Raw genomic sequence first — 15,596 nt, 5'->3', positions numbered from 1 at the left:
AAAGTTATCATCACGTACACTGTAGTTAGTAGCGCTCAGTGCTCACTGGCCTTGAGCATCAGACATGAGAACCAGCTGGACAGGAAGCGATGGGAACAGGACAACAGGCTGGGGGTACACGAGAATAGACAGGACAGCTGATGGGGACTCGGGTGACTCTTACCAGTGAAAGAGCTCCTGAGGACCCAAATATCCTCTGGCTCTTTGGTACTAGCTGGAATACACAAGGCACTGGGACTGTCAGGAGGAGAACCTAGCAAACACACATACTTTAAAGGGTACTGAGGGGATCTGTGGGCTCAGCGGACAACCAGCTGGTCGGAAAAAAGACCTTCAGGAGACACGAGGTGAGTAAAATTGTGTGGAATGTGCGGTAGATGGTTATCAACACTGGACTGGAAAGGGTCAGGTACTGGTGTTGATGTGGCCTGAAAGGTTCTTCACGGGGAAATGTTAAATCTAGAACCTCTCTGGGCTCCAAAGAAGCTATGAAGAAAAGTGTACTGATATTGCTTTAGCTCAAAGACATCTTAAAAATTGAGCTTCAGCTCTTTAATTTGGTGGAAACCCTTAAAGAAGCCTACAACAATGGTTTCTCCAATGGTTACGTCAAGTAGAACACATTTACAAATCAAAAGAGTTTTCCAAGAAACCATTCCAGAACCCTTTTTTTTTCTAAGACTATACTGACTCAGGTTAGGTTTTTAATGCTTGGTTCTGTGCAAACGGTTCTATAAGACCTTTAAGATTTAGCTTTGGTTATCGGAAATTTTTACAAGGAACCCAACAACAGAGGTTTTTCCCTGTCAGAGAGGGTTCCAAGTAGAACCATTTTAGGAAGCTAAGAACCCTTATCTATTCAAAGAACCCTTGAAGAACCATATTTTCTAAGAGTGTACTGACATTGTTGATCACCTTTAACAATTTAGCTTCTTTTTTTTTTTTTTTTAAGGTTCCGTGTAGAACCTTATTTAGAACAGATAAGGTTTCCCTGCCAGAGAGTTCCAAGTGTAACCCCCAGAGAAATTTAAGAACACTCAACTATCCAAAGAACCCTCGCACTCTAGAACACATTTAAAGATTTAGATGTTCTATGTAGAACTTTGCATCCAGAGAGTTTTACATTTAGAGACGGTTACAAGCAGAACCCCTTTATAAAGCTGAAACTTTAACTTGCTTTGAAAGAAACATTTGCGATGACTCTGAAAGCCAGAAAGTGTGTGTTTTTGATGCGTGCTGATGAGTGTGTGAGCAGAAGAACACACAGTACCTGGGTGCTGGTTCAAGCCGTTTGGGCGTGGTGAGTCAGGATGAGTGGGTGAATACAGGGTGTACGAGTCATCAGTGTGGGGGGCGGGGTGAGGGCTGCAGGGGGCCGGAGCTCTGGTTAGAGTGTGATGTCGTTGGTTGGGCAGGGAGGCCTGGCGAGAGAGGAAGCCCCCTGCAGACATAACACACGGCGTGATGAATTTCTATTTTTAACAAGATGGAAGGGGTTTTGTGCTTTGATCTGAGTGGTTAGTTTTCGGATATGAGAGGTTAGTTTTTAGCATTGTTTATTTGTAGTATATTGTTTTTAGTGCATACTTAACAAACAGTTTTTAGCATTTAATTTTTACTATTTCCTGTTTAGTTTTTAACGTTTAGTTTTACACTTACGTTTTTAAGTGTTTCATGTGTGCTTTTTTCAGTATTTGGTTTAGTTTGATCTTTTAATCTTTAGTTTTTATTGGTTCTTTGTTCAGTGTTTACAGCTTGTTATTTTATTTTATTTTTTTTTGTACTGGTGTAAATTCTTTTTTCTTTTTCTTTGTAGGAGTACGCAACTGTCGAATTTGATTGTATGTACAGTGGATGCTTACAGCACTCTTTATGCACACGACAATAAAACCTGGCAGTTGAAAAGTGTTTCATGTTTATTATTTTAGTATGTAGTGTTTAGTTTTTAAGTGATGATTTAGTGCTTAATTTATGTTTTGTTTGTAGTGCTCAGTTTGTTTTGTTTGAGTCTGGGGTTTAGTGTTTATCTTTTAGTGTTTGGTCTTCAGTCATTAGTGTTTGAGGTTTAGTTCGTATTGTTTCATTTTTAGTATTTGATGTTTGGTGTTTAGTATTTAACGTTTGGTATTTATGAATGTTTAGTCTCATTTTTAGTGTTTAGTGTTTAGATTTTAGTGTTTCATCTTTAGTCTTTATTCATTGATGTTTGGTGTTTAGCTTTTAGTGTATCTTTTTAGTGTTGTTTTCATGTTTAGTGCTTAGTTTTTAGCTTTGTAGTTTTTAGTGCTGAGCTTTTAGCGTTTAAATCCCAGTCTAGTGTTTAGTTATATTGTTGAGATTTAGTGTTGATGCTGATTTATTTTATTTTTTTTTTAGTTTGTAGTGTCGGGGCTTTCGCTTTTAGGTTGCGTCTTTAATGTTTGTTTTTGTATTGTTTGTTGTTTAGGTTTAGTTTTTAGTGTTTCGCTGCTTGCTGGAAGAAATGAAAAGACAGGAGGGCGCATGGTTCAGCAATACTGAGGAAGCTGCTTACTTGACGCTGACAATGTGACATGACAGACTGCTGATTCTGATTATCAGCCTCCCTCTCTCTCTCTCTCTCTCTCACACACACACACACACACACACACACACAGAGGACAAAATGTCAACAACTCTTCATTTCAGCTCTGATTTTCTACTCAGCCCTTTTCAGCTCAGTTCCAACAGCTGATTATATCCTTGTTAATCCTATTAGTGTGTGTGTGTGTGTGTGTGTACGCATACATATGTGGCAGTCTAGGAAAACCTATCAGATGTTGTCAGGGCTGAATTCTGGAAAACAAAAAAAAACGTTTTTGACCAAATTGATGACTTTTTCTGCCTATAACACTTTGAAGTCAATACTTGAAAGAACCCATAAATATATTTCATCAAAAAAGATGTGGAACTTGTTGCTTTTATTTACTTTATAACCTTGTCTATCTTCCAGCCAAGAGCATGGTTGTGTGAAGAGACACTACGTGTGATTTCCTCACACAGTGAATGTCACGTTTTGATCAAGTTCAAGCTAATCAGTTCAGTTCGTAATCCGATATTAGTTTCCAGAAACTCTGTGATGCTCCTGTGTCATCACATCATCATCAAAAGATGATGAGGAGAGTTCTTGCGCACTCTGTATACACGACAGCAGACAAAGATTTAAAATATAAAATGAAATAAAATAAAAAGAGAGACAGAGGCTGATGTGGATGATGGTGAGAATCAGCGTGAGAATTAAAATATTTCGATCATAATATTTGTACATCGATAATGTCCGTATCAAGGTGTGCTTGTGGGTTTTTTTAAGGTTAAAAAGTTGTTTATGTCACTTTGGGGGATAACATTTTTGCAGGTTCTCTTGTCTTTCAGAGAGCTTTCCCAAGTAGTGAGCAAAAATACACCACGAGAAAGAAGGAAAACACTCAAAACCGAAAGTAGTGAACTCGGTGGCAAAAACGTAACACGGTCTTCAAATAAACAGCATTCTTTTCTAACCTTCGTTTTCGTTAATCATGGTTTACGAACGTGTTGCCAGAGTTTTTTTTTTTTACGCTTTCAAAGTTTTTGTTTGCGCTCCAAAAGTTTGCGTGTGGGCGGGGCTTAACATGTGATTTGCACTCATTGGCTAGTGCGATTTGGATCGACAGCTCCCTGACCTGGAAGTCTGACCTGAGTCATCAGTGTCGCAAATTTTGGAGAGCGTTCTGGATGCGGTTCTCTGTAAAGTTATAGTGTTTGTACTTTGTAGTGGAAATTACTTTCTTCCTTATTTACTTACTCAGTCAGTATATTCGCTCGTAATTAACATATTCGGATTGGGTAGTCTCATACGACTGTTTTTTCGAGACGAGCTCTCAGGAGCAGCATGGAGAACCGTCGTCATCCTCCTCCTCTTCAGCTTGTCACTCAAGCTGACAATCAAAATCTCACTAGCCAATAAGCTGCAAGCCGCTGTTAAGCCCCGCCCAGTTTCAGAGTGTTTTTCTTCTTTCTCATTGTATAATTTTGATTATTTCTTGAGAAGTTACTTCAAATCATTTTGGCACTAATTTAAGAAATACAGTTTGAGCACAAGCATGCAGGATGGTTTGGATGTGAAATAGTGCGCATACATCAGTTGCCTCAAGGCTGCACTGTTGCGATCCTCTCAATCCACAGGAACTGCTGAGCGTCTTTATTCCTACAACCCGCTTCACACTGGAGTCAATAAAGCTCCTCGATTTCAATCTGTTCACCATGGTGTGTAAGAATGTAAATCTCACGCTTACCAGATCTCCGCGTTATGACCTCCACGATGGACGGAGGGAAGTATCCCACGCGGTCGATGCCTCTCTGACTGTCATGGATGTGTCCTTTCCAACGTCCATCTACGTGCTGCTCCAAAACCTAAAACACACCAGTGACCTCGTTAAACCCAAAACAAAGCCGATGCTAGCATGAAGGGTTTGAGTCTGATTTGTTTACGCCATTTCCTCTCACTAACGCTTACTAAGTTGCTAAAGTTCTTTTTTTTTTTTTTTTAAATCTACTTGCACATTAAATATTCAAAACACAACTCTGGTCTTGTGATCTTCTATCAAATGTCAGTCAGAGTCTCTTGGTACACTGTTTCTAACCTTACGGCTTAACCTCTCGTGTTCGAGTCCTGATTTAGCACAGCACGCTGAGCAAATGAGCCCATTAGCATTCCATGGATGCTACACAGGGTTAAATTTTAGCAGCGAGCATGTGCTTAACGATCAAACTGATATGGGGGCGGACAAATCCATAGCCTGGGTGCAGATTTTTTGAGTACAGGATAGTAGACTTTTGTTCATAGTTACCTGATGGAGAAGTAGGTTAAACAAGTCGAAAAATAAAATCAAACCTACTCCTTTACTGACTGACACAAAACAAGTTTTCAGATAGATAGATAGATAGATAGATAGATAGAGTGCCCTCCACTAATATTGGCACCCTTGTTAAATATGAGCAAAGAAGGCTGTGAAAAATTCTTTATTGTTTAAACTTTTGATCTTTCTTTTGAGCTTTTGTTAAAAAAAAAAAAATTCACAAAAATACTCTGCTCTCATGGATATTAAACAAGTGCAAACGAAACACAGGTTTATCCAAAAATCTTTGTTAAATAGGTGTGCAACAGCTCTGAGTCTTTAATGCCTGATGAGGTTGGAGAATACATGGTGAGGGATCTGAGAGCGTTCCTCCGTACAGAATCTCTCCAGATCCTTCACATTTCGAGGTCCACGCTGGTGGACTTTCCTCTTCAGTTCACCCCACAGGTTTTCTATGGGGTTCAGGTCAGGGGACTGGAAGTTCCATGGCAGGACCTTGATTTTGTGGTCAGTAAACCATTTCTGTGTTGATTTTGATGATGTTTTGGATCACTGTCCTGCTGGAAGATCCAACCACGGCCCATTTGACGCTTTCTGGCAGAGAAGGTCAGGTTTTCATTTAATATCTGTTGATATTTGATCCATGATGCCATGTGTCCTAACAAAATGTCCAGGTCCTCTGGCAGGAAAACAGCCCCAAAACATTAAAGATCCACCTCCATATTTAACTGTGGCCATGAGGTACTTTTCCATATGTCTACCTCTCTGTGTGCACCAAAACCACCTCTGTGTTTATTACCAAAAAGCTCTATTTTGGTTTCATCTGACCACAGAACCCGATCCCATTTGAAATTTCAGTAGTGTCGGCAAACTGAAGATGCTCGAGTTTGTTTTTGGATGAGAGTAGACGCTTTTTTCTTGAAACCCTTCCAAACAGCTTGTGGTGATGTAGGAGACTTCAGATTGTAGTTCTGGAGACTTTCTGACCCCGAGACGCATCTAACTTCTGCAATTCTCCAGCTGGGATCCTTGTAGATTTTTATCCACTCGAACCGTCCTCTTCACAGTGCGTTGAGACGATATAGACACACGTCCAATTCCAGGTCGATTCATAACATTTCCAGTTGACTGGAACTTCTTCATTATTGCCCTGATGGTAGAAATGGGCATCTTCAATGCTTGTGCTATTTTCTTATAGACACTTCCCATTGTGTGAAGCTCAACAACCTTTTACCGCACATCACAGCTATACTCCTTGGTCTTACCCATTGTTATGAATGATTAAGGGAATTTGGCCTATGCGTTACCTCATATTTATACCCCTGTGAAACAGGAAGTCATGGTAGAACAATTTCCCGTTCCAAGTCACCCAGGTGTACTAAATCAATGGGAATATACTTCAAATATATTGTTCTCATATGAATTCATAGGGGTGCCAATAATTATTGCATACCTATATTTAACAAAGATTGTTTTTTTTTGATAAACTTGTGTTTGCAATTGTTTGATATCCATGAGAGCAGAGTATTTTTGTGATTTTTTTTTTTTTTTAACAAAATGTCAAAAGGTTAAACAATAAAGACAATTTTTCACAGCCTTCTTTGCACATATTTACCAAGGGTGCCAATATTAGTGGAGGGCACTATAGGTAGGCAACTAGGTAGGTACTTTAACCATCCCCGGTGGGGAAATTAGTGTGGTTGAGCAGCAAGACATTGAGATTGTATGATCCACAAACGTACCACATATAATACAAAAATACAGGACAACACAGGTAATTACACAATATACACAATTCACAATTAGACATTATTCTCCTCTCAACAACCACCTCTAGGGGGTCCAAGACTACACGTATGACAGAGCCTGCCTTCTTGGTGAGCTTATTCAGCTGTTTGCCCTCTTTAGTTTTAGCCCTAGTGCCCCAGCACACTACAGCATAGAACAAGTAGCTGGCAACAACAGACTGATAGAACATGTGAAGCGTCTTGTTATGCACATTGAAGGACCTCAGTCCTTTCAAGAAGTACAGCTGACTCTGTCCCTTCCTGTAGATTGCCTGTAGATACCCATTCACACACTATGGACAATTTAGAGATGCCAGTCAGGATACAGTGCATGTCTATGGACTGGGGGAGATAATCAGTGTACCCTGGAGGAAACCACCAAAGCACGGGGAGAACATGTAAGCTCCACGCACACAGGTGGGAACCCCACTTGAACCCCAACCCTGGAGGTGCAGGCAAACATGCTAACCACTAAGTTAGCATGTGGTTCGCACCATGATCCCCACTCCTAAGCAGTTCCTAAGATAACTGTCTGTTTATTTAAAGACGCTAAACGAATTCTACTTAACAAACAGGAAACTACTTTTTTGTTTGTTTGTTTTGGTAGAGTCCTCATAAACTCCCATTGGATGACAGCTAGTTGGAATAAATATTATCTCACACTCACAAACACAAAGTCACGCACTTACACAAAAGCCCAAAAACCCGCACCCACAGCCTGCCATGTGTTTAGTGCAGTGCTTCAGGGCACACATTTCCAATGCAGCTCATGTAAGTACAAAACAAGTCTGAGGGCCGGAGGGAAAAGAAGAATTCCAAAGAGGGAAAAAAACCAAAACAAACGAGCATGACAGCGGGTCTGTGCTATGTGTCTGTATGCCAAGTCCCGATCTCTCGCCCCCCTCATCATACTTGAGAGGAGCCTGTTGCGGCATGCGGACCGCAGATCTGTAACACACACAGCTGGTGTTACTTTCCTTTCCGCTATGTACTACTCAATAACCTTCTGTGTCTACAGTGTAGTGTGTATAGTGTAGATCAAAACAAAAATATACACTATCAGCAATCACTTGGAGTTTATGTTACCACCCCAAAGTTGACAATTTTACTACAACATCACATCCAGAAGTGTTTTATTCTTCTTACAACACAGCACTTTGCCAACAAGCCTATCCCAGGGGACTCGGGGTACCCTGGACACACATTACAGACGATTTAGAGATGCCGGTCGGCCTACAACACGTCTTTGGACTGGGGGAGGAAACCGGAGTACCCGGGGGAAACCCCCAAATCACACGGAGAACATGCGAACTCCGTGCACACGGTGCAGAGACGGGAACCCGTGGTGCAAAGGCAATCGTGCTAACGACTAAGCCACCATAACCGCCCCCCTCCCTTCCTCCCCCACCCCCAACGTGTCACTTATTAATATCTAAAAATTTTAATCTTTGACACATTGCTGCACTTCAAGACATGCTGTTAGGACATGCAGGATGTACTGGGACGGAGTGCTTCATCACCCCATCCCGTTTTTGGTTGTTTCCCTAAAACAGCACACTCCCACATGGTTTATTCCTTATGTAAACTCTACTGAGACATGGAAGATATTAAGAGGTGCGATACTGGTGATCAAACACTCTGTGCTTACCATGATGACGTCTCCGGCACGTATGTTCAGAGCTGTAGGGTCGTGAAGGTTCCAGTAGTCCTTTAGCGCTCTCACCTGCATTGCTCCCGAGGCTTCTAACAGCACGTGCACACACACACACACACACACATAAACACTTTACATTTAAACAGCCTTTAAGACAAGTATGAGTATGACAATTATGACATGTTCTACGCAGATTTCAACAGATAATTTTTCGAAATGATTATCTACTGGAAATTCAGCAATATTATGAGAAAACCAAATAGTTTCCACTGCAAGCACTGATGGATTGCACAGTCTTGTTTATTTGTCACCGCCAATATTTCAACACAGTAAGTGTTTGTACCTGGGGGCTTTAACACGGGGCTCCTCACAAAGCCCTCTGGGTTTTAAACAGGTAAAGATACACAAAATGGTTTTGCGCGTGCTGATTAGCGCGTCAGCTTCGATAACACATCGACTGAACGCCAAGAGGCGAATGATTTGGAAACTTCAACTCTATGAAGGTTTTTTTTACTCAAATACAATAAAGTTCTGAGGTAACGAGTAGAAGGTTGTGAGTTCATGGGACACTCGAGCTAACCGTCTCGAGAAGCAGAGTAAAGCCAACAGCATCTTTTTAATATTGAAGTCCTTGAAATACACTGATAAGCCATAACATTAAAAACTACTGAAAGGTGACGTGAACAACAATGATTATCTTGTTACAAAGGCACCTGTCAGGAGGTGGGATATATTACGCAGCAGGTGAACATTCAGTTCTCAAAGTCGATGTGTTGGAAGCAGGAAAGATGGCCAAGCGTAAGGATCTGAGCGACTTTGACTATATTCTATATAATATCATATTGTAACTAGCACAAAAAAACCACACATTTATGACAATCTGAGCCCATAACATAGTCTGAACTGTAGATTTTGTAGAACCACAATTCCAGAAAAGTTGGGACGCGGTGTAAAATGTCAATAAAAACAGAATGCAATGGTTCGCAAATCTCATAAACCCGTATGTTATTCACAACAGAGCATAGAAAACATATCAAATGTTTAAACTGAGGAAAAGTACCGTTTTAAGAAAAAAAATAAGGTCATTTTGAATTTGATGGCCGCAACACGTCTCAAAAAAGTTGGGACGGGGGTAACAAAAGGCTGGAAAAGTAAGTGTTAGTAAAAAGAAACAGCTGGGGGTTAACTGCAATCAGGTCTGATGATCGGGTATAAAAAGGAGATCTTAGAGACACGGAGCGTTTCAGAAGTAAAAATGGGCAGAGGTTCACCAATATGCGAAAAAACTGCGTCTACAATTTGTGGAACAATTTCAGAATAATGTTCCTCGATGTAAAATTGCGAAGACTGTGAATATCTCTATTATATCTATTTTCAGGTAAGGCGCTCTTCTGCTGTAAGTGAGGACCGTTTCTAGTTCCTGTTTTAATATCCATTCAGCAGGAAGTGGCTTTCTGAGGCGAGCCGTGAGAGCAACAATTTGAGAGTAAACGTTGCATTTTGAGATTTGTGGGGCTAAAATGCTGCATGGAGATGAATGAGTGCGTAAGTGTGGAGCCTCTCACCTCGGAGCAGTTGTTTGATGTCTTTGCTGGCGTGGGACGTGGTGAACTGGTTCACGATGTCCAGAGCCGTTTGGTTATATGTGTTCCGGATGTTCACATCAATCCCAGCCTATAGAATAAAACATAACAGCCAGAGGTGTGCAATCGTGTTTTAATAGGATCGATATGATCTTTTTTTTGTTTTGTTTTTTTAACAATACTAAGTTCTCTCAATAAATGTTCTCACATGCTTCAGAATCTCAGGTTATTCATTTCATCGTGGACTTTATTTAACTTTTTTTTTGCTTACATCCAATAGCAGCTTGACGACATCGGTTTTGCCGTAGAGCGCTGCCTCGTGAAGTGCCGTTCCAGCTTTGATGGTTCTGTTGATATCGATTCCCGCTTTCAGGAGCAATCTGGGTTATGTGGAATAACAAAATAAAATCAACATTTTTTCCTGTTTGTTCATGCTTTTAGTGTGCAAATGCGTAATGTGAGCTCATTTCTCCCGGTAATGACTCAACGGCAGAATATTTGTAAAAGGAAGTACGCCTAATGAACTCCGCTATGGGTTCGGACACGTACCTCCGTCTCAAATATCTTCTCGATTCTTGCTTTCATTCCAGATAAACAGCTGAGGACTAGCACGCACGCACCCCATCCCCCCCATCATACACACACACGGATAAAAATTCATACAGGTCTCAGGTAGCAGGGATGTTCAGTGTGTGTTAGACATCCAAACAGCAGTGGAGAATGAAAACAAAAGAGAAATGGCCAGGAAAGAAAAAATAAGAACTCAAACTCCCACACCCGCAAATATGCTCCTAATCCAGGGGAGTACCACTCTGCTCCAAACACTCCAGCTGTGTTCATCTATGGCATTCGATACACAGCCTCCAGGCAGACAGCTGCTAATCAGTTGCTAACTCAACAAGCTTTACGAATTTTTTATTTTTTTTTTAAAGACATCTATCTGGGGGAAAAAAAATCTGTGATGATTAGACGTGTGTGTTGTTCAGTTTTTCCCTGATTGTGATTCTCATTTCAATATATTTAAAAATAAAATCATGATGAACGACTCGATCGTCTACAACCGGTAGCTTGGTAGCAGAAAACAAGCTTTCCCATCATTTCATGTTTAAGGAGAGTTGTGAAAACTCAGCTGGATGGTGGATTTTGAAGTGATTCTGCAGTGATGTGCAATAAAATAAAATAAAAACTCATAACAGTACATTTTGATATAATCCATCTTCAAATTTGGTTGTCTAATGCCTGATATTTTCTCTGTTTACGCGGCTCAGTGTTCAACAATTGGAAGAAAAAAAAAACCCTGCGTATTAAATCACTTTTTTAATTATCACCACCATTAACATTAACATATTTGTATTATTTGACACTAGGCCTTTTTTGGGTCAAAATCGTCATTCTTTTTTCTCTTTCAAAAGAGCCATGATGACCATTTTTCAGCCTAAATAGATTTCATTTCACATTAATAGATTCAAAACATTCTTCATTTACATTCACAGCAAGCGAGGAAGCCCACAATTGACAAGAGCGCATGAAATTGGGGGAAGGGGGTGGGGCTGCATGTGTCTAAACCAGTGGTCACCAATCCTGTTCCTGGAGGTTTGAAGACTTTAGCTCCAACTATAATCATACACACCTGACTGTGTAATCATTGCTGTAAGAAGTTCTTGATCAAGTAAAACAAGTGTGTTAGATTTTTTTTGATTAAACCTGCAGGAAGCTAGATCTCCAGGAACAGGGTTGGTGACCACTGATCTAAAGGTTATAACTCGTATAATTTCTGCCCTCCGACTCGGAAAACCCTAAAGAAAACACTGCCTCGACTACTACTTGGGATCTCAGGACGGTCTTCTCAAGTGCAGAGAAATCAGGCCAAATCAACATGGCTGCTCAGAGCATCAGCAGTAAACACAGTAGCACTTGTAAACATTAAATGAGCTATACTATACATACATGAGTATTTGCTTTAGATTGTTAAATCTATAACACTGACTCTACAGCTCACTGTGTTAAGGAGGAAAATATATCAATCCTCACAGCATACAACTGGCTAGCTGTTACTAACGAAAGATGAACATGGAGGCGTCCATGTCTTGTTCCCATTGTGTAGGTCTACATTGAGATAATTCAGAGCTCGGACCTCCTAAACGCGGTGGTTTAGTGGTTAGAACGTTTGCCACACAGCTCCAGCGTTCGGGGTTCGAATCCCGTCTTCACTCTGTGTGTGTGGAGTTTGCATGTTCTCCCGGTGCTGCAGGGGTTTCCTCCTGATACTCCAGTTTCCTCCCCCAGTCCAAAGGCATGTGTTGTAGACTGACATTTCCAAATTGTGTGATTGTACCCTGCGATGGGTTGGCACCCCGTCAAGGGTGTCCCCCACGTTGAGTCCCCTGGGATAGGCTCCAGGCTCCCCGTGACCCTGTGTAGGATAAGTGGTGCAGAAGATGGATGGATGGTATTCCAGATGATTAAATAAACCCGTGACAAACAACGATGTTAGCTAAACCGTCTAACACCTCAGTGCCAGTCACTGAGCAGGTACATCTAACAAAAGCCATTTAACTAGAATTTGTTGTACTGTATCGATGGCCAATGGAAAAAACACTTGTGCCAGAAGTTAAGTGGAACACCACAGAGCCACTCTTGAGAAATAACCTTAAACCCGTCAGTTAGATATAACAGCACCCTGATTATGTGCTGCATCTCCCACAAGAAGAAACGTAATGCAAATGTAAGCAGGTAGTCCTCTAAGCGGAGCTCTGCTGAATCAGTATAACGCTTTAATACTGAAGCTCTCTGAGCCGGAGCCTGCTCTCAAACTCGGATTAAAGGCGTTCTGATCATCTGAAGGAAAGGCGGAAAAAAAAATAACTTCACATGGTGGTAGAAAAACCCACGTTAGGACTATTTGCAAATTATCTTCCGTCCTCAGATGTTAAATTGAGTCGCTTTGTATCACTTCAGATGTAAAGTGTGTTGATATGGGGAAGCAGGCAAAAAGGAAGCTGACTTTATATTTGTTATCCATGTTTGCTATCGGTATTCTATGAGAGCAGTTCAGAATGATGTATTTTTTTCTTATTAACTTAAGGAGAATAATAAAAAAAGAGGATGGTGAAGGAACAACCAATTGTAGCTGCTATAACGTAAGTGATAACTAACTCTTTTTTTTTTTCGCAAACATTCCACAGCATTAAACACAGCTGCAAGCAGATAAACATTACAATGTGTCGTTCTTTAATTGAAAAAATATATATATATATTGGTGTTGACAAATTGCTGTGGTGTAAGAGAAATAAAAACATCGGAATGTGCTGTTATTGGAAAATAATCAACTTCTGGGTGTTAACAATTCCGCTTCATTATGTGTTATTTAACGAAAAAAAAAAAACTCAAAAAGTAGAAAGAACTGGAGAAAGGATTCTCCAGTGTCAGCACCACTAAAGTGCACCTATTATGCTTTTTCCAAATATTACCTTCCATGTAGCGTGTTATATATGTCGCTGTTTGTGAATGTAAAAAGTCTGCAAAGTTTCAAAAATCAAAGTGAATGACAAACTGAGTCATCGACTCCAAAAGGAAGGAATCGATTCTGAACGGCTGAAACGACTCGTTTACGAATCTACGTAGCTTTGTAACAAAAAGCCCCGCCTCTGTTCTTCATCTGCTGCTCGTGAACAGAAGGAGCTGAAACTCTTTATGGTAGTGGGCGTTTCCTTTTCGACACGCGCTGACAGCGGTAGACCAATCACAACGGACTGGGACATCTGACCAATCAGAGCAAAGTATGCTCTCTGAAAGGAGGAGTTTAGAGTGAATCATTTAGAACGGATCATTGAACGAGTCGTTTGTGACACTAGGGGAAAAGGTAATGCTGCAGTTTAAATTATGAGCACGTTAAAGTGTTTTTTGACCTAGGATGCTCGTAAATGTATTGTATGAGAGCTTTAAAACACAACTAGGCACATTTCAAAACCATTATAGGTGCGCTTTAACAGTCAGATGGAAAGCTACTTTAAGTTTTCCGCCACAGAAAAGTCTTTAGGACACAGGAAAGTCTTCTTTCTGTTTTGTTAACTTCAAGAGAAAGTGATGGAAGTGATGGTCTATATCTGCTATAACAGGAACTAACGTGTTTCGCAGACGTTCCACAACATTAGATACATTGTGGTGGTATAGCATCACAACCCCCTGTTGTTGATTGTTTCTCTATAACAGCATGCCCGCCGCCATGTTTTTCATTTCTTACTTGTGCACATTTTAAACGCTTTAAATTCGGTTCTGTTGAATGCAAGTATTTCTGATGGTTATATCCAAGCGCAGCCTCGTGAGGCAACGTTCCAGCTTTGGTGGGTCTGTTGATATCGGCGGAGCATTCAGGACTAAGGAAAGCCGGGAACGGGGGGGATGGGGGGTGTTATGCATGTTTGGGAATGCAGGAATGAACTTTCATAAATGGAAAGCAGTGGAGTGGTGTGTGACAGCAGAGCATCTGACTGGCCGGAGAAAGCCGATCTGTCTTCACGCCTACACCATGTCAACACTCAGCATAGACACATCCCACACAGTGCTGATGAGAACGGTCAAAAACACACACACACACACACACACACACACACACACACACACACACACACACACGGAACTCATTCAGTCAACCGTGTGCTCAATCAACACTCCTCTGTCTCAACGCCTCGCGTCCTTTACACACACACACACATCAGACATGAACAAGAGTACCAGCATATGCCTACAGGCACACCTGCATTCACACACTCACACACACACTCAACATGCCGAGAAGTCACCAGAAAAAGAAGATGGTAAAGAAGAAGAAGGTAAAGAACCTGATGATGTCCTTGTGGCCGTTGCGGGCGGCGAGGTGCAGGGGTGTGTTGTCTCTCCCATTACCCTCCAATAGAGCCACCACCATGTTACTGCTCAACAGCAGCTGCACCACCTGACACACACACACACACACACACACACACACACACACACACACACACACACACACACACACACACACACACACACACACACACAGAAGATACTTAACTAAACTATTACTTAGTCCAGGGGTTCAAAAGAGCTGCTTAAAGTTCTCCTAACTCTCAATACACTTGAATCAGACTGCACTCACGAATATCTGACTTTACAGGTTTGAATAATACACTTTTAATAATGTGATAATCATTTATTGCAGAATTATCATGAAACTGTATCAGTAAACAACGTCATTACAGAGTTCGAGTTGTTACATCATGACACCAAAATGCTAGTTTTACAAAATAAATAAATAAATAAATAAATAAATAAATTGCACTTTTCTTCATTCTTGATGCTATACATTGAGTATTTCTAGGTACGTAATCTTACATATGATACTATGATACTCTAAATAAACGTCCTTTCTTATAAAAATGTATTTAAATATAATCCATTCTAAATTACAAAACAAATAGGTTTGGTTGTAAAATTAGCTGAGCCACATAATCCAAGCCACTGTAATCCTCCATCTACGCTCACAAGACCACATCACAATAACCGAATTGTGCATTAATGCGCCAGGTTTTAAACCAACAAAACTGAACCCATTGTTCTGTCCATAGACTACCCTAATCTTTGCCTCTTATGTTGCTTAGCAACCAAAACCTACAGACAGACTACACTGTGTGGTGGAAGCACAATATCAATATTGTTGATAATAAATTTATTTTTTTTG

General features: G+C 40.7%; 1 protein-coding gene across 6 annotated transcripts in view; it reads right to left on the bottom strand.

The window, feature by feature from the left end:
* The window catches only part of caskin2 (CASK interacting protein 2), a 62,817-nt gene that overhangs the window by 13,260 nt on the left and 33,961 nt on the right, over positions 1-15,596 (bottom strand). For 3 of the 6 annotated variants that reach the window (XM_017483882.3, XM_017483880.3, XM_017483883.3), the window contains 7 exons: positions 14,719-14,831; positions 10,149-10,257; positions 9,860-9,968; positions 8,289-8,383; positions 4,290-4,407; positions 1,271-1,441; positions 164-253 (listed from right to left, as the gene is read on the bottom strand). In XM_017483882.3, the coding sequence (XP_017339371.1) occupies positions 164-253; positions 1,271-1,441; positions 4,290-4,407; positions 8,289-8,383; positions 9,860-9,968; positions 10,149-10,257; positions 14,719-14,831 (805 nt within the window). The remainder of the gene's footprint in view (positions 1-163; positions 254-1,270; positions 1,442-4,289; positions 4,408-8,288; positions 8,384-9,859; positions 9,969-10,148; positions 10,258-14,718; positions 14,832-15,596) is intronic. The other 3 variants (XM_017483881.3, XM_017483884.3, XM_047159208.2) reach the window with 3 other exon arrangements.

Source organism: Ictalurus punctatus, chromosome 13 (genome assembly GCF_001660625.3).
Source record: "Ictalurus punctatus breed USDA103 chromosome 13, Coco_2.0, whole genome shotgun sequence".
Lineage (NCBI taxonomy): Eukaryota > Metazoa > Chordata > Actinopteri > Siluriformes > Ictaluridae > Ictalurus > Ictalurus punctatus.
This window is presented reverse-complemented; position numbering and strand designations above follow the sequence as displayed.